Genomic DNA, 18,315 nt, shown 5'->3' on the forward strand with positions numbered 1-18,315 from the left:
AAACAAAAGGTACGTCTCCGGTATGGATACCAACTAGTTTGACATGTGCTACCCGGCGATTATCCAGTCGGGTGGCAATTACAGCTTGAATTCAGTGCATTCAGCGACAAGACCTATCTGCACTTTGGATTAATCATCTGTGGGTGCGCGTTACAAGTCCAACTACTCCAATGTCGTTCGAACGTTGCTGGTTAATCCGACGGAAACGATTCAGAAGCACTACACCTTTCTGCTCAATCTGGAAGAGGAACTGCTGAAGGTGATGATTCCGAACAAGAAGCTCTCGGTGGTTTTCGACGTTGGAATGGTTTATGTCAAGAAGAAGGATTCCAAGCTCAGACGTGCGGTTTTACCATCGGGTTGGAGTTCCGGGAGAATTAGATCGTAGTACCTCAACAAGTGAAATTCGGTTTAAAAATTGTAAGCTAATTAGGTTGAGTTGGACAGTAAAAATTCCGTTCGATTAAGCCGTGAAAATTAGTTCGGTATTGTTCAAATGAGTTTGGTTTGGTAGACGACCAATTGCTTCCACTTAACCTAAATAACTTTTATGGGCTTCACAGCCATCGAAGCATATCCATCGTTGCCCTATTAGTTGGACCAAGAGTTCTTGATTAGCCAGTAATCTTCTCCTTTGAGTTTTCCGTATCCAACCGCCACTGCATGATCCAATCCATCCAAATCGGGGTTGTATTCCAGTTCGTAGTACACTCCATTTTCGTAATAGTTGAAAGACTTGTGACCGGCATCGATAGCAATCGACAGCCCTCGGAAGCCAACATTTCGAATTTAAATGTGAACCGAGAAGTGAATTGCTGGTCTGAGTTCCTCTAGTATATTTAATTAGAGTATGTATCTGAAATACACAGTCAAACAGCACGTAATGTTGTGAACAACTTCAATGACCGCTGTCCAGCAGTGCTCCCATTTTATTTAATGAACAATCCAATGTCTATGAGATTGTGCCGAAGGATGTGCCCAAGCTGTACCGAATCTACTTTAGGCACACTGTGCTGATTGACTTACCCTCCTAGGAAGCAATCCAAAATGACCACGCAACAGCCTCAGAAATATTGGGCTTAGCAGGTTAAATAGCAGGATAAATAATAAACGTAAACTATTTCAATAAACACATGTGTACAATTCGAGAGAAGAATCGACGATAAGCTGCATGTGCGATTGCATAGAAAAGCATATCTTAGTTTTAGAAGTGCCTTCGATTTGACAGCACGCAAACAAGATTTGCGTTGCTGGGTTCGGCAATTGTTGCCCCAAGCATCGAAGAATATTTCAACAACTTGATCCTGTCTCAACGGTTTGGTGAGTACGTCCGCCACCATGACGTAACATCCCCTAGTCTCGATGTGCTTCGCTCGAAGACTGCTTCTGTCCGATCCGACAAACTTAATGTAACTTTGGTTGTCTTCCACGAGGTCTTCCATCACTTAATTATGCATTATAGATTTTATCTATTTCAGCATCGCTTTCACAGCCAACCCGTGCCAATATCGTCCACATAAACCAGCAAGTAGACGCGCTTTCCGTTGACGATCTTCCTGATGTAGAAGCATGGATCAGCCGTACCTTGCTCGAAGCCTAGCTCTACTAGAACGGAATGTAGCCGGTGGTTCAAACAGCGAGCCGACGGCTTCAACCTGTAGATGCTCCATCTCAAGCGACAGATCAACGTCTCCTTGCTCCTTGGCCTTCGAACCCCGTTGCCTGTATCATGTACAGCTCCTCTTCAAGTTCCCCGTACAGAAAATAGGTCGTCTTTACGTCGAAATGCTTCAGAGTCAGGTTTCGCTTTCTCCCAACAACCAGCAGAATCCTCAGCGTAGTTTGCTTTGCAACAGGGGCAGTCACCTCATCGTAGTCCTGTCCGAACATTTGACTGAACCCCTGAGCTAGCAACCGCGCCTTGTACTTCACCACCTCGCCAGTTGCGTTCCGCTTTAGTTTGAACACACATCGGCATCCGACAGACTTAGGACCTTCAGTTCACAAGATCCCATACGTTCCATTTTTTATCTTTATTTTAGAGATTTTTAGCCGAAGTCTAGTTCATCTCTTTGTCAAGGGAAAGATGTCTCAGAAGGAGAGCCTCAAACGGAGTTGCTGAAACAGAGTTTTCTTACTTAACGTTTACAATACATTAATTGCTAGTTTGTTTGTTTGTTCCTGCGGGTGGACACCGTCATGATGGTCGACGGCTCACCCTATATGGCGCCCCACCGCATTCTAAGGCTGTAGAGTACAGCCTTCCTGGCTTTTCATGGGAGTAGGAGAAATGACAAGTTAAAACATTGATCTGAACCGTCACGAGGTCCAAAGGCTCATCCCGTGCGGAGCCATCCCGACAGCCGGAAGAAAACTAACAAACAGAAAATGACAAAAACCTATCTAAACACCATGGTACAACTAGGCTTCTCTAAGGAAAACCAAGAGGGCGTCCGCAGCGGGCGAGTTGTCTCCGAGGAGGTTCCGGATGCTCGATGTAATCCCGTAGGTCTCCTTGAGATTATGGAACTCGGGGCAGACGCAGAGGACGTGCTCGACGGTCGCTGGAACCCCGCAGATCACGCAGTTTACACGAAAAGGTCCTCCGCCAAAGTTGTAGCTCAGTCGACAGTGTCCAGTTCGGAGCCTGAATAGGACTCTTTGATCCGGTTGATTCCGGAGGTCCGTCCACGCCTCCGTGTTTCCTTTGATCTTGCGGATAAAAGGTCCCCTGGTGCTGAACCACTGGTCGTTCCATGCCTTCCGTATGGTGGATTTGACCCATCGCATGATATCTGGCAGCGGCACTTTGTCGGTGAACCTGGGACCGGGTGGTCCAGATCCAGCGGCTCTTTATTCTGCGATCGATGTTGACCCAAGTAACATTAAGCATTAGTACAAAGCCTTAAATCTGCTTTACTTCAGAATTACTAGTGCTTATAAGCCCATATACAGCATTGGTAATGCTAAGAAGCCTTTAATCAACTTCGCTAATGCTATAAGTCTTTATTCAGCACTGCTAATGCTAAATGCGCTTAATCAGCATTATATGAGCATTAGCAATGCTTGTTAATATTTTGACAGGAAGATCACGTGGTCAGTATTTGTGTGTTGTAGTGAATTGAATGCCCCAAACATTCTCACAAACACCAACATTAGAGTTTGACAAAGATGATTGAGTAAATGGCTATCGGATGTCTCTTCACACGCGATTTCTTTTACCACTTCGTATTTTCTCAGGCTCGTAACTCTCGAGCTACGTAATGTACGAAGTTTAAATTAATACCAAGTGTTTGCTGCAAGGAAGTGAGCATATAAGTATTTTTTTTAGAATTGGACAACTTCTGTATTGTAAGATTAGAGCCCTGGAAATCGTGAAGTGAATAACTTCCACCAATCGTGTGCTTAAATAAGCCAATTTTCAAAACAATTATTATCATCATCTATAGCCTAGGGAATACAGGCACATGATTGTTGTTCCAGAAGGTCCCGGTTCAAGTCTCACTACCAGTAATTTTCAGTATATATGAAACACAAATATGAAACACAAATATTGAAAATGGATACAAAAGGTACTTGGGTATAATAAAGAAATCATGAATTATCATATTTAATTCCTTTTATTTCTGGTCTGTGACGGGTGGCATTTGATTACTCAAACAGCTCAATCTTTTGCAATAAAAAAGGGAAAACAATTACCCGGGAATGGATTCGAAAATATTTGACGTTTCTCATACCAGCCCTAAGTCAGCATTACAAGTGCTTGTGCCGGGCTAACATGGTAGCACTATAAAGGCCCGCTATTTCGCCTTTTTAGTAATATAGCAGCCCTATATTAGCAGATAGTGCTTCATTAGCATTAAATCACAGCTTTATATGCGGATATAGAGCAGAATTAGGACTACGTTCAAATGCTTACCGGTTACTTGGGGATAGCGGAAGAGAGCCTCCTGTTCTCTCCGTACCAGCGGGTCCTAGCCACCGGGGGGAGGTCGACGTTGGCGATCGTACGCAGGAATGTGTTCCCCTCGTCGAGGAGGAAGATCCTTTTTAATTTCCTGATGTTTTGGTGACGAATGATGCGGCTTTGATAATGGTGGCGTTCATGATGCGGTACTGGGATGGAAGGATTCCTGCTTCTACACAGGCTGAATCGGCGGGAGTGGAAGGCAGGAGGCAGACAGGAGATGATCCGAATGCTGCTGTTGTAAGTCGGGCCGAGAATTTCTGCTTGTTTTCCGGATGCGAGGCACGTTAGTTCGGTCCCATGCAGCAGCCGGCTATCAATGATGGCTTGCGCAACACGGAAGCGGACTGCCCGATTGTTGGATCGGTGGGGCATGGATTGGAGATCGTTTTCATCAAGTTGATCCGGCTTTTACAGTTCTTTTTGACCTCATGAAAGTGAGGTACAAAGGGTAGCGTGCGGTCAATGCGCACACCCAAGACCCGGACGGAATTTTTGACAGGGATGGCTTGATCGGAAATCATACGTTCCATTAACAGCATTCCGCATAAACGCGAACCATAAATTGACCTTACCTAAAATGGTTAAAAATTGAAGTAATGAAATTGGGTTGTTAGCGGAATGCTAAATAAAACAGCAAAAGGGTTTATCTTCCATTTAATTCCACTTAATTAATTTTTGTATCCATGACAGATACGTATTTCGACTACAATGTGCAGTCTTCATCAGTGTCATTCCCACTAAAGAACTTATCAAAATCTAACCCCCTTAAGTACTCATCCCCTAGGTAAAAAAGTCAAGATCATAGGTATAAAAATGAAACTACAATGTGTTGAATCGGAACCTACCTAACTAATAAAAACCAAAGATTTAAGTAAGCTAAAGGAGAAAAATCTATACAAATCTCTAATAAGGAAAATCCCCAAAGGCTTGGTAGCCATCATAATGAAGTAATGAAATTGGGTTGTTAGCGGAATGCTTACTTTATCTTACTTAAATCTTTGGTTTTTATTAGTTAGGTAGGTTCCGATTCAACACATTGTAGTTTCATTTTTATACCTATGATCTTGACTTTTTTACCTAGGGGATGAGTACTTAAGGGGGTTAGATTTTGATAAGTTCTTTAGTGGGAATGACACTGATGAAGACTGCACATTGTAGTCGAAATACGTATCTGTCATGGATACAAAAATTAATTAAGTGGAATTAAATGGAAGATAAACCCTTTTGCTGTTTTATTTGGTTAAAAATTGTTTATAATCCCTGCTAAACTTTAACTGAAATGGTTATGGAACTTTACATGAACGTTTAATGATAAAGTTTCAACCTTATGTATTATGGTTTTTTGGAACTGGACCTTACAAATAATGGGTTGTTAAGAACCATTACCATTCCAAATTCTTGTTTTCTCCATACATTTTCAGAAAGAGAACTATATAAGAACGTAAGAACGTATAAACCATAAGTTAAAAGGTTCTAATATAGTTCTCTTTCCGAAAATGTATGGAGAAAACAAGAATTTGAAACGGTAATGGTTCAAAAAGGGCGATTAACGGGCTTGTTGGTTACTTTGGAATGCATGGGCTAACTGTCAAAAAACCTGAAAACGTATCTATTGTGCGCCGGCCTTTAGAACAGCTGTAGATACATCTAAATTATCGGCCGCGAATGGAAAATCCATGCTTCACTCAACAACAGGCTTTTTCGCATATTTCCACCAGCACTTAAATTTTACAAAATCCTCGTTATTATTGATATTATCAAAAAGGTCTCATGATCGGTTATAAGCTAATTTGCAGCTAATTTTTGACGTAGGACTACGTCTTTGATTTCTATATGGGGGTACACTTTGTGAAAACTGAAAATGGAACATGTAACAAATTATGAAACATTTTGAACGTTAATAATTCAACTGCCCCTGGTCCAATTTCAATAATTTTATCACCAATCGATCAGAAATATGGCTACGCATCGATAATAATGCTTCCGAAGGTTGATTTTCAACAAGAAACTATTGAAAAACTGGTAAATGTTCAGCATTGTCCAAAAGCGTCGAATTAACTAACAAATCCACCAATTACCTACATGCATATGCTGCTTCCCCAGCACAGTCGTCAGAGAGTAGTAAGTAGACGAAACAAGTCGAAGTGGCATTCGCCTCCGATCCTGGGGCGCGTGCGAATAGGGAGGATGGAATTGCGTAATATTTTGCACACTCATCGCCATATTCAGAACCAAACGCAAATTCTTCGAGATAACTACCATCCGTCGTCTGGCTCGCCTTGGCGGTGTCTGACGTATCTCCGGTCTGATTTACGAGGTGTGCTGAAGGTGTTCCTGAAAAATGAGATCCGTGATGCTGTCACCTACACTAAACACGCCAAGCGTAAGCGGCCATGGATGTCGTTTTGAAGTGACAGAGACGCACTCTGTTTGGTTTCGGAGGTTAAATCATCACCAACTTTGGCAACAAAATGACTCTTTTCAGTGCCACTAAGCTTATTACAGTCAAGAGTAGGAATAGAATTCATCTGCCTGTTTGTCCATATTCAGAACCAACGATCACACAAAATGCTCATGTAATCAAACTGGAAGCAGGGGTACAAATTATTTTGATCAACTTTGATCAACTTTGAATCGCCACGCCCGGATATTTTCGATGGAAGAAGCAACAATCTAGCATCTAATTCGACGAAGACGACAGGAAACATTTGTGAAGCCGAGTTATATACGAAAGAGAGTGTCGATGAAGAGAATCGATCAATGTAGATAGGATCTATTGAAAAGTGACGTGAGATTTGTTTCCCGTACTGAGCTCCAATGCTACCGACGCCAGGGGGCAGCACCCACACCTGGACCCTACCAATTGACCTATCAACTCAACCGGGGACCAACGGCTTTACTTCCCGAAGGAATGCGTGATCAGAGATGTTATGCCTTAGAACATGCCGGTGGCGCCGACTGGGATTGGACCCAGGCTTGCTGGGGTGAGAGGTAATCACGCTAACCACCGGTGCCGATATCTTTCAAGGTGATATCACGGCGAATGAGATTGACCCAAATTTGAGTTTAGTTATCTCAGAAATAAGAAATAAAGTGCAGGAACTCAGCGATGAATAAATTTGCCTCATGTTTTCCCAGGTTTTTCTAGGATTTTCCAGGGAAAAATTCCTGAATTTGAAAAAAGTAAAGATTGGATTCACTCAGTCTATTGGTACTTGTCGCCGCCAAAAGCTACTTTCTACTCCGGTTAGGGAGAGTCTTTCGCTTCCAGGTCAGACACTGTTTCTCGATTCTAGGAGCTACTTTTTTCCCCGGTTAAGGAGAGAAGTTTTCACTTCTAGGCCGAAAGTTCTTTCGGATTCAAAAAAGAGAAGAATCTGGAGTAACCTACGAAACTTAATTTTATTCAACAAAATTGTACAAAGTGATCTTACAGCTACGTGTTGCATTAGCAACTTATAATTATGTAAAACTTTTACTTGGTTCGTCCAGGGTTTTACATATCCCTTTCAATACCGGACTTTTGACCTAATTTTGCCTATTCTATTAGCTAGGATTTCGATCGCCCTTGAAAGGGTAAATTTGTGTTATTTGGATCTTATATACTATGCCCTCTCAGATCTGGGATTTCTCGGGTTATCTTGTAAGTTTATTTCTTTTTGTAACTCAGATCTGATATGGCTCTACAAATAAGAATGAGACATTTGTAACGTTTAAACATTATAATTATATCCTTCGTTAAGGATAAACAGAGAGGGAAAGCTAAACGTAACCTAGATGCGCAAGCATGCCATGCGTGGGCGTGTTTATCCTACTTGAACGCAGAAACGTTCCTAAGTAAATACTGCAGTTAGATTATGTAAAACGAGCTCTCGCTCCTTTTGCCCTACTTTTCATTTCATATTCTTGGCCTTGGTATCAACGTCAGCTAGGGCTATGCAAACGGGATGCAACTGTGTGTATCTTGTGGTTTTGGTTTTAAATTAATTGCCTCGCGGTAACAGTACTACTCCGAGACTGAATAAAATTTTCGTCAATTTGCTAATTATCTGGCAGATTTTTTAGGTTTTCTACAGGAAACCACAGACAAACAGACGTAACTCTTCATTGTGTATCTTCGTTCATGCATTTAACGGTTGATTTGAATATTATCAGTTCCGCGAACTACTCGCCGCAGCGTTGGCATCGGATCACTTTGACGTTTCTATATATTCTATAGAACTTTTATGCAATATTGTTTACGAGTTAGCGAGCAAGCTTGTTTTCCGCGAGAAGCCAGAGAGATGTCGTTACTGAGGTTATATGTTTTGAGATACTATGTTTTCAAGAACAAGTTTTTTAAGAGTTACGTCTGTTTGTCTGTGAGGAAACCATGAGACAAATTTACTCATCGCTAAACTCAAATATGGGTCGTTCTCATTCACCGTGTACGCAAAAGGAAAAGAGCCAGTGTCGCTACTTGATAGCAAACTACTCATAATGGGAGGAGTATTTGTAGCTTTTATACCACTTGGTTGCACATAATTCTGCTTTAAACTGAAAAGATATAAAACAGCACTGCTGTATGTCATTTGCTCATTTTCGTTTAGCACGGCGTGGTGAGCAGCAATAGCAGCAGTAGGAAGGTGGTGGCTAGTCCACTCCTCCACACCTAACAAGCAACAATTGACTGGTCGTGGCAAAGTTGGAAAAGGTCTGGTAAAGGAGGCGCCAAGCGTCTTCGCAAAGTTCTTCGAGATAACAGCCATCGGTCGTCTGGCTCGCCGTGGTGGTGTCAAACGTATCTCCGGTCTGATCTACGAGGTGTGCTGAAGGTGTTTCTGGAAAATGAGGGCCATCAAGCTTACATCATTTGTTGGAATAGAATTTATCTGTGCTTGTTTGTCCATATTCAGAACCACAAGCCCCCAACGACCACACAAAATGCTCTCCAGAGTTGTAATCTTGTAACCAAAATTGGAAGCAGGGATGCAAGTGATTTTGATTGATTCTCTTAATCAACTTTCTCTTTGAAAAAGATTACTACAAATTTGGTACGCATACAATTCAAAAACGGAAAGAGTTGAGATAATAGATAATTGATAAAAGAACTAAATGCTCTTTATATTTATTCCGTCCACTAGCGGTCCTACGTCAAGCTTCCTTCGTGCCCCTAGGCACAGACCCTTCTACTTTTTTTAGTTGGGTTGTCATTCCAATGTTTCTAGGAAAACTCCCCCTAGAGGTCTCCTACGATTTCTGAAATGCTGACCACTACAGTATCGGGGAATTTCTTTCGAATTTGGACTGGCACAGGATATTCGTCCCTGCCGATGTCAATGCAGCTGCCCAAACGCTCTTACTTATTTTGACTTACGTCATTGAGCGACACGTTCCGAAAAAAGTTCCTAAACAAGGTAATCACCATCCTTGGCAAACAAGTGAACTCCGTATGTTAAAGTCTTCCAAAAGAGCCGCCCTACAACTCAAGGACCATTATGCGAGGATCATGCGTATCAACGAACCAGTCGCCAATGTTATCGGCGTTATCAACGAGATGTTCAACGGAAGCTTCGATTTCACCCGAAAACTTTTTGGAATTATGTGAATGAGCAACGAAAGGAGTCTGGCCTTCCATCGACTATGGTACTGAACGGCGAAGAAGGTTCATCCCCTCAGGACATTTGCCGTCTGTTCTCAACCACGTTTGCGAGTGTATTCTCGGATGAGAACCTAACTGACGAGCACGTTTCTCTAGCAGCCAGTAATGTTCCAATGTCTGGTAAATCTTTGGCAGCTATCAACATTGACCTCGCTATGATAACTAGGGCGCATGCTTGGCATACACAGTTTTGGTCACGAACTGCTCATTTGCTAATAACTTTACACAGAGTTGACGAAACATCGTTCTTTTTTAAGCAGTAGATAGAATAGAGTTTAAGCTTGTTATAGATATATAAAACAAAGTAGGTTTCAATTCTAGTAATAAACTGCATTTGTTTTTGAGTTATAAAAATAAAGTGAGAAATGCTCGATGCACATCTCGGACTTTAAGAGTAAAAATTCATTGGTGTTGATTCAAATGTTAAGATTTAGCTACTTTTTGCATATCTATAGTAAGCTGATCTATCAATTACTTTAAAGAAAAACAAATTTCAACAACTGAGTGATAAGTTATTAACAAATGAGCAGTTGGTGTGTACAACTGTGTATGCCAAGCATGCTAGGGTGGCTTTGCAAACTGAAGTCTTCATTTAAGCCTGGACCTGACGAAGTTCCTTCCGTCTTTCTCAAGCAACACATCGATAGCCTGGTGGCTCCTCTCTGTCTTCTGTTCGAAATGGCCCTCTCCAGTGGGGTGTTTCCTTCCTGCTGGAAATCAACTTAGATGTTTCCAGGCATAAGAAGGGATACAAAAGAAACATCGACAACTATCGCGGCATCACATAGGTAGTTGTGTGCCATATCTAAACTGTTCGAGTTGGTCGTTATGGAACCATTAGTCTCTCACTTCAAGCAGCACTTGAGCGAAGACCAGCATGGTTTCATGGCAGGGCGGTCGACTACTTCCAACCTTCTGTGTCTCACGTCGTACATGACTGAGAGTATGACAGACCATATGCAAACAGATGTCATCTACATTGACCTATCAGCCGCCTTCGACAAGTTGAACCATCCTATAGCGATCGCCAAACTGGATAGGCTTGGTATAAACGGCAGTCTCCTACGATGGTTCGCATCCTATCTATCTGATCGTCAGTTGGAAGTTAGTTGCAATCGACGACTGCCGATTTCCTTCGTTCCCTGCCACTTCGGGTATTCCGCAAGGTAGCCACCTCGGCCCGTTGATATTTCTTGTGTATTTCAACGACGTCAATTTCGTGCTCGACGGTCCAAGACTGTCGTTCGCAGAATTCGAGCCATCGCTGACTGCCACCTTCTCCAACTCCAACTCAACGCTTTTGCTTTTGCAACTGAACCGCATGGTTGTAAATTCATCAAAATGTTCAGTAATCACGTTCTCACGAAAGAAACATCCAATTACATTCAGTTATATCCTAGAAGGCGTTGATGTACATCGTACAGCATATCTCGTACGTGATCGACAAGGCATCCAGAACGCTCGGCTTCATTTTCAGGATAGCAAAAAATTCACGGACATCTACTGTTTGAAGTCGCTTTCCTGCTCCCTCGTCCGGTCGGTGTTAGAATACTGCTGCCCTGTATGGAATCCCAATTACCAAAACAGTGTACAAAGAGTAGAGTCTATTCAACGACGATTCATCTGGTTTGCCCTTCGACGATTGCCTTGGAGGGATCCTCATCGCCTTCCAAGCTACGAAAGTCGGTGCCAGTTAATTCACCTGGATCCTTTGTGGAGTCGAAAAGATACGACAAGGGCCCTGACAAGGGCAGACATTCTACAGGGCAGAATCGATTGTCCTTCTATTCTACAACAAATCGACGTTAACGTTCAACTGCGAGTACACCGTAACAACGCAATGCTGAGGATACCTTTTCGTCGTACAAACTATAGTTCGCATGGTGCTATCAATGGGCTACTTCACGGCCTTTGCAGCTTGTTACTTCTTGACTATATTGTATTTCCTAGTATTGCTTAATCCATCATTAGGACTAAACCCAGTCTGTTGATGTAGAACCAAATAAACGCATTCGCAAGCTCATATTATTGCAAGGTATTCTTTCCAACAGATAGTCAAAGCTCGATGAGATCAAATCAATTATTACACTGTATTATTCGATATCAACTTAGGAATCATCGTAGTATTATTTTGAACAATGGGCTCCCCCTTAAATGCTACATCATTTATGTATGTCCCCTTACCGCTTACGAGTTCAGCGTTGCACTAACACTTGCTTCCCCTTCCTTCTGGGAAACCAATGCCAGACAGCGCTTCTTGTGCTTGGAAAAGGTCCCATCATCGCCGAACCGCTTCAAGCAATTCGGGCATTCGAAGGGCTTTTCCCCAGTATGTGTTCTGAAACAAAATTGAATCAATAAGAAGAGGAAACAACGAATCACACTTCTCCTACCTTCGATGAATCGTCAATTGATCTTTTCGGTGGAACGTTTTGTCACAAAAATCGCACAAGAATTGTTTGCCTTTGGTGTGTGTTTTCATGTGCGAACGCAATGCTGCTTGACTTTTGTAGGTTTTCGTAAGGCATATCGGGCAGTTGAATTGACGCTTGTCGTGGACACTTTCTATGTGAATTTTGAGCGTTTGAGCGGATCCGGATTTTTTCCCACACTCCTTGCAGACAAATTTGTCCGTGTGCACGCCCTTATGCGAATACAAACTTTGCTTGTTGATAAATTTTCGAGGGCATTGCGGACATTCAAAGTACGGATAGGATTCGTCAGCGTGAGAAATCGATATATGCTGCTGCAGATCAGAAGTAGTGTTCCAATGAATTTCATCACAAAGCATGCATTTAAGCTGATCCTGTTGAGATTTAGGCTTCGCCGTTTTTAGATGAACGTTCCGCTTGTGGTGGTATAAGCCCTCATACGATTTGAACTCCTTATTGCATTCGGCACAAACGTGAGGATTTTTACCCTCGTGAACTTTCTGCACATGATTTTTGAGATCGAATAGACGCCGGAAGGAGGCATCACAGTTGCTGCAAACGTAAGGCTTTTCGTTCGTGTGTACCAGCATGTGTCTGTAGAGGGTTGCTTGTGTCGTGAAGGTGTTTCCGCAAATTTTACACGTAGGCTTGTTGGATGCATGTTTCTGTCGAACATGATACCTTAACTTGCGCTGGAACATAAACGATTCTCCACAAGTTTCGCAAACGACTGGCTTAATTTTTTCATCGAACATTATAATATCGTGGTTCATGTTGTGTTGTGTATTTTCGTGCACCATCTTCGCTCTTTTCGTTTTGAACCGTATCGGACAGAAGCTACACTTGTAAGGCCTCTCGGTTGGGTCATGGCGTGAAAGGTGGTAGTTGTATGCTGACAAAATGGCAAAATCACGCGAGCATTCCTCACAACGAATGGCTCCTTTATTTGCATGCTTTTCGGTTAGATGAGAGGCTAGATCGTTTGCGCTTTCAAGAACCACAGGACAGATGTAACATTTCCTTACGATCATCTCTTTGAGGTTTAATTTAGGTTGTTTAGAGCCGTCACTGAAAGAAAGTTAAATATGCATGATTTTAAACACATCTACGAACGGGACCTTACCAAGAAGTAGAGTTCGTTTTATGTTTCGCAACATCACTACATTGATTTTTAAGGATATCGATTAGAGCTTTCGGAGGAGTCCATTCATCGTTGCTATCTTTTTCAACGATACCGCCGTCCGACTCTGAGTTGGATTCATCTCGATCTTTCGGCATGATCACCTCCACCGGCGGCGGTAGCTCTATCGGCTCACGGATTTCTTTTGCATTATCTCGAGCAATGGTAATCAGGTTGTTAAACTTGATCTCGGCGTCCATGAAATCCTTCTGAATCGATTTCAGTAGATCCAATCGAGCAAGACACTCAATGCAGATCAGTTCCAGGAAATCGTTTGATTGGAAGTCAATGCGTAGCGATTCGGAAACGGTGAGTGTAATGTCCATTCCAGATAGTTTTCCATCCTTGGAAACCATATCGCAAATTGGGTAGAACCGTAGGCACAGTCTACAGCTGTCGATTTCCACTTTCTCCGTCTTGCTGAAATACCCCCAGAAGTTACAACTTGCTGTCTTACTATATATGGCCTAGAGGGAGAGGTACATACCAGTTGAAGAAGATCTTCGGTTCTTGATACACCTCACCGTCCGGTTTTGAGAAATGCCAGTGGCAGATTTCTTTTTGACTCAAATGGCCATCATCAGCCGCTTTGACCTCACATCCTACCTGGATCGCTTCAAGCCAACGTCCCGAGAGGGATATGTGCTGAGGAAACAACTTGAAGGTGCCCACGGAGGCACCACAGGTTGGCACAACGCAGGGCATTTATGTCGAATGTTAACTGTAAAATAGGCGAAAATCCTGATGAAAATGAGAAAGCTCATCAGCTTCACACTATATCCACTATATCAAGCAAGGCCGTTCGCAATGCTGTTGTATTTTATAAGGATTGTTTCAATTTGAAACTAGAACAGAAACGCACCTCTCGCAATGCTGAGTTGCAGTTTCATTATTCGAGCACTATTTTGCACCAGATTTGCAACTGCTCGACTATTCTGTTTTATTTCTGAGCGAGTTTGAAACACGAATGGAACTCTGTTTCAAATTTCTTTGTATGTATTTAAAGATGTTTCGAAGAGCTTCACAAAAAACTCTATGAACTTCATAGAAAACAGTAAAGTTTATGGAACTTGATGATTACAAACATCTGTTAGAACTGTGCGTTGCGCTGATCGTGTTGCAGTTTTATTTTTGACAGTTTCAAATTATAGAATTATTGTCGAGGAGTTTAAAACAATTAACCATTTAATTCGAGCAGTTGAAAATGACGTTTCCTACCACTTGAACTTCGAAATAACACAATATTTTGAGGGTTTTTCTTCTAGAACCACGAGAAAAGTAGCCAAAAGAAGTGCGTTTCATAGTAAAATAGTCATTTGTTAGCCCAATTTTGTGAAATCGCTGGTAGAAAGTCACGGTAAAACTGCTTGACAAAGTGGTCCATTTTGAAACTCAGCATTGCGAACGGCCTTTAATGTTGTTTTGTTTATTCTATACACGGATATTAAGAATAACGCAGGAGAGAGTCACTTCTACTCAAAGGTGCAGACATTTCTAAAAACTTGGGTAAGGCTCAGCGTTGCCAGAATGTTTTAAAGCTTATCGGTATCAAAGGTTTTAAAAAATCGCTATTTATCGGTATTTACTATTTTAATTAATTTTATATTTTAGGCGTTTTTGAAAGCGAAAATTTTAACTTTTGGACTATGATCGGAAAATTCCGGAAGAAAACTCTGGGGAATGTTTGAATTAGTTTCTGGAGGAAGCTAAAAACAAGAGCCAGAGAAAGAAGCTCTCCTGGAGGAAATTTGAGGTAGGTTCTGAGAGAAGTCGGAAAAACATCTGCGGAACTTCCAAGACATAAATTGAGAAACTTCTGGCGAAAATTTAAAGAAACTCAGAAAAAAAAAATCGGATTTCACATTCAAATGAAGGCAGAAAAGTTTCGGAAACCGGAACTAAATTCCAGAAGTAGCCATTTCCAGGGGAAGCCAGAAGAAGCTCGGAAAAACCTTCCGAAAGAACTAAAAAAAAAAACAGCTGGGCAAAATTCCAGAACTAAAAGAAAGAAATTTTTGGGAGAAGTTTAATTGAACTTCCTGGAGAAGACGGACCAAACTTCTTGGAGACGCTGGCAGAAACTTCCTAAGGTAGATTGGAAAAAAACAAAAAGTTGGAAGGGTTGTATACTAGATACGACCGCAGGGTTGGCGTTGGATAACGTCTGTTATGTGTTGTACTTAATTGTGTATATTATATTTTAGGAATATTCCTTAATAACTCTTTTGCGAAAGTTTGGTGGCCCTGAAAAGGGGCGTTTTGTTGGGCTGATGTTGTTGGGTTTGCTCTACTCTGTCGTCCTGGAGGAGCTTTGGAATGATGTTGGTAGTTCGAAGACAGACAGCATCTCCCCTTCCAACGTTCCCACACCCCAGTATAGTCCCCAAATTTAAGTGTAACTGTGATATTCTGGAAAGAAATTGTCTTCAAAACTAACTCTTTGTCGAATTATTGGTGGCCCTGAAAAGGGCCGTTTTGGTTGTGGTTTTGGAATGATGGTTATGCCGAGCATGGGTACCGGATGGCGATGGCGATTTTGATGAGCGGTTTGCATGCCGGGCGCTTTGCTTCAACCACGAGTGCGGTGAACTCCGGGTAAATATTATAACCAATCAGTAGAACAGCGCTAGGTGGTATGATGAACCGGGAAATCCACTCAAGATGTCGAGAGGGTAGATGGTTGTTTTGGAGGTTGTGATGAGGACGATTTTGGAACGGAACGGGTTGTGCTCGATGATGCATCGTTTTTCTTCACACAGTATGTGAAGACGAGTTCGATTCTGAAATAAGTTTTGTAGAAATGCAATAAAAATGGAATCTATGGCTCTGCGAAGATTCAACTTTCGATATTCAAGTGTCGGAAAGGCATTAGAAAATTAATCGTTAAACTCTTTCTTGATAATGTTGTGGCTCTGAAAAGGGCAATTTTTCCCGATTTTTCCAACGCGCTCGGCGTAGTTGCCCTTGCGGAGCAGACGGTGAATACGACCGACTGAGAACTGCAACAGCTGGGCATTCCATGACGGCGACCCAGTATACCGGAGCACTGGCACCAACGCACTCGGCGTAGTTGCCTTTTCGCCCCCAGGCTCTGCTGCCGCTGCTCTGCTTCCGCTGCTCTGGTACTGCTGCTCTGCTGATGGATCGACGATCGGATAGACAATGATGGAACGGGCGACCTTGTTGGACGCTTATATAGTAGAACAGAAAATATCAGAGGTGTCAGATACTCGCATCTGATGTCTCGGTTGGAGAAAGTATAAGAATATAAAAAAATCAATCGATTTTCACCATCTTTAGACAATGGTTTACTTTTAACCATTTTTCAATAGTTTACAGAATGAAATCAATAGTTTTGAAACATTCAGCAAATTGCTAGAAATATTTTCAATCGATTGATGCCATTATCTCGTAAATCTATCGAGAGACGGTTGAGTTATTATCGTTCAAAATCTTTTAATTTTTCGTAACGCATCCAAAATGACTGTTTTCAATTTTGTACCCCCGTATGTTGCCGAAAGACGTTATCCGACGTCAAAAAAAATCTGGAGAAAGTCGGAAGCCAGAGCGCTTACGGAACTGTCCAAAGAAACAAAGACATAATTCCGGAAGAAAGATCTCTTGGGAGATGTTCTAATGATCCAGAAAATTTTCCAAATGGTCATAAAACATCCTTAAAATTTTTGTAACATTCCTGAAATGTACTTAGGAATATTCCATATTTCCTCGGGCTGTTTTAGAGTACTCTGATCATCTTTGAAATAAACTTCCCTGATTATGATGAGACTACCGGAATATCTGTAATCAACTTTGAAGGTTTCTAGACTTTCTTGAAGATTACGAAATTTTTTAAGCACTCTCACAATTTTCTTGAATTTATTGTAACATCAGCATTGAAGTTCTCTGATCTTTCCGATTTTTCTAATTTAAAAAAATTATCGACACTGCCAACAATAAGCACGGAACTTTCTATAAAATGTTCTAACAATCTGCTAATGTTCGTGTAACTTCTCTTACGTTTCTTAAATTTGTATGAGCCCCGATTTCCTTGAAATTTATTGATCTGATCTGATTGTCCTGATATTCTCGGAGCTTCCTAATGTTCTCTCAATTCTCCAGAAACTAATGTAACTGTCCTGAAAACCATTAAATTTTCCAGAAGTTCGAAGTATCCAAAATATTTATGATGTCTCGTTAAGTTTAGAATTTTTACAGAAGCTACTTTCTTTAATTTATCGAAACTTACTCAAAAGTCTGGACTTTTCTGAAGTTTCAGAACTTTTTTAAAAGTTCCTGCAGCTAGTGTTGATCCGCAATCAAAATCTAGAAGCATCCCTGAAGCAAGGTTGCAAAGACTCATTTCAGCTAAAATAATGTTTTTCGGAATAATAAAACCAAAAGATGGTATGATGGCATGTTTTACTTGTAACTTACAAGAAGAGGTTACAAAGTATGCGTTGGAAACATAAAACCTGTAAATTTTGCTTTCTATGAGTCACAATCAGCGATTTGTTGATCGCTGAGTGAGTGAGTGAGTGAGTGAGTGAGTTTGTGAAAAATCACTGATTGTGACTCTCATGAAGTGAAATAAACAGGTTTAATATGTCAAACACATTCTTTGCAACCTCTTCTTGTATCCTACCAATTCAAAATTTGATCATGGCATCTAATTATTTCATAATTTAGAAAAACATTGTTTTAGCTGAAATGAGTCTTTGCAACCTTGCCCTGAAGTTCCGGGAAGAATCATTCGAGTGAAGGCTGAAGAATCTTTCAAGAGAAGTCGAAATAAGTTTCCGAGAGGAATCGTAAATAGAAAATTCCAGGAAGTTAAATAATGTTTAAAAAGTATTTCCCGATTCCCCCGGAATTACCACACGAAACGAAAATCAATTATTTAATTCATGTGTTTCACTCAAGGTTTCACTCATACATTTATGCCAAAGCATCAGCCTTATACATTCCATAAGACAAACCACATAGGTCCTATTAAAATGCATAAAAGGTATGTGTGACCACTTATACATTTTATTTGACACATGATCTTTATTAACTTTGTGCAAGGCGTCTGCTTATTAGTTGACTTATACAA

General features: G+C 41.4%; 2 protein-coding genes across 2 annotated transcripts in view; both read right to left on the bottom strand.

Moving 5' to 3' along the window:
* LOC135697445 (zinc finger protein 479-like) overlaps positions 1-18,315 on the bottom strand; it is a 322,329-nt gene that overhangs the window by 289,027 nt on the left and 14,987 nt on the right. The window lies entirely within an intron of this gene.
* LOC135697296 (oocyte zinc finger protein XlCOF6-like) lies at positions 11,745-13,980 on the bottom strand. The gene is made up of 4 exons (XM_065216920.1): positions 13,711-13,980; positions 13,167-13,643; positions 12,005-13,111; positions 11,745-11,949 (listed from the first exon to the last, which is right to left on the bottom strand). The coding sequence occupies exons 1-4, from the start codon at positions 13,926-13,928 to the stop codon at positions 11,799-11,801; spliced, it is 1,953 nt and encodes a 650-aa protein (XP_065072992.1). The 5' UTR covers positions 13,929-13,980; the 3' UTR covers positions 11,745-11,798.

This window comes from Ochlerotatus camptorhynchus, unplaced genomic scaffold (assembly GCF_037179485.1).
Source record: "Ochlerotatus camptorhynchus isolate MF236.1 unplaced genomic scaffold, CSIRO-AGI_Acam_v1.1 ptg000070l, whole genome shotgun sequence".
NCBI classification, from domain to species: Eukaryota; Metazoa; Arthropoda; class Insecta; order Diptera; family Culicidae; genus Ochlerotatus; species Ochlerotatus camptorhynchus.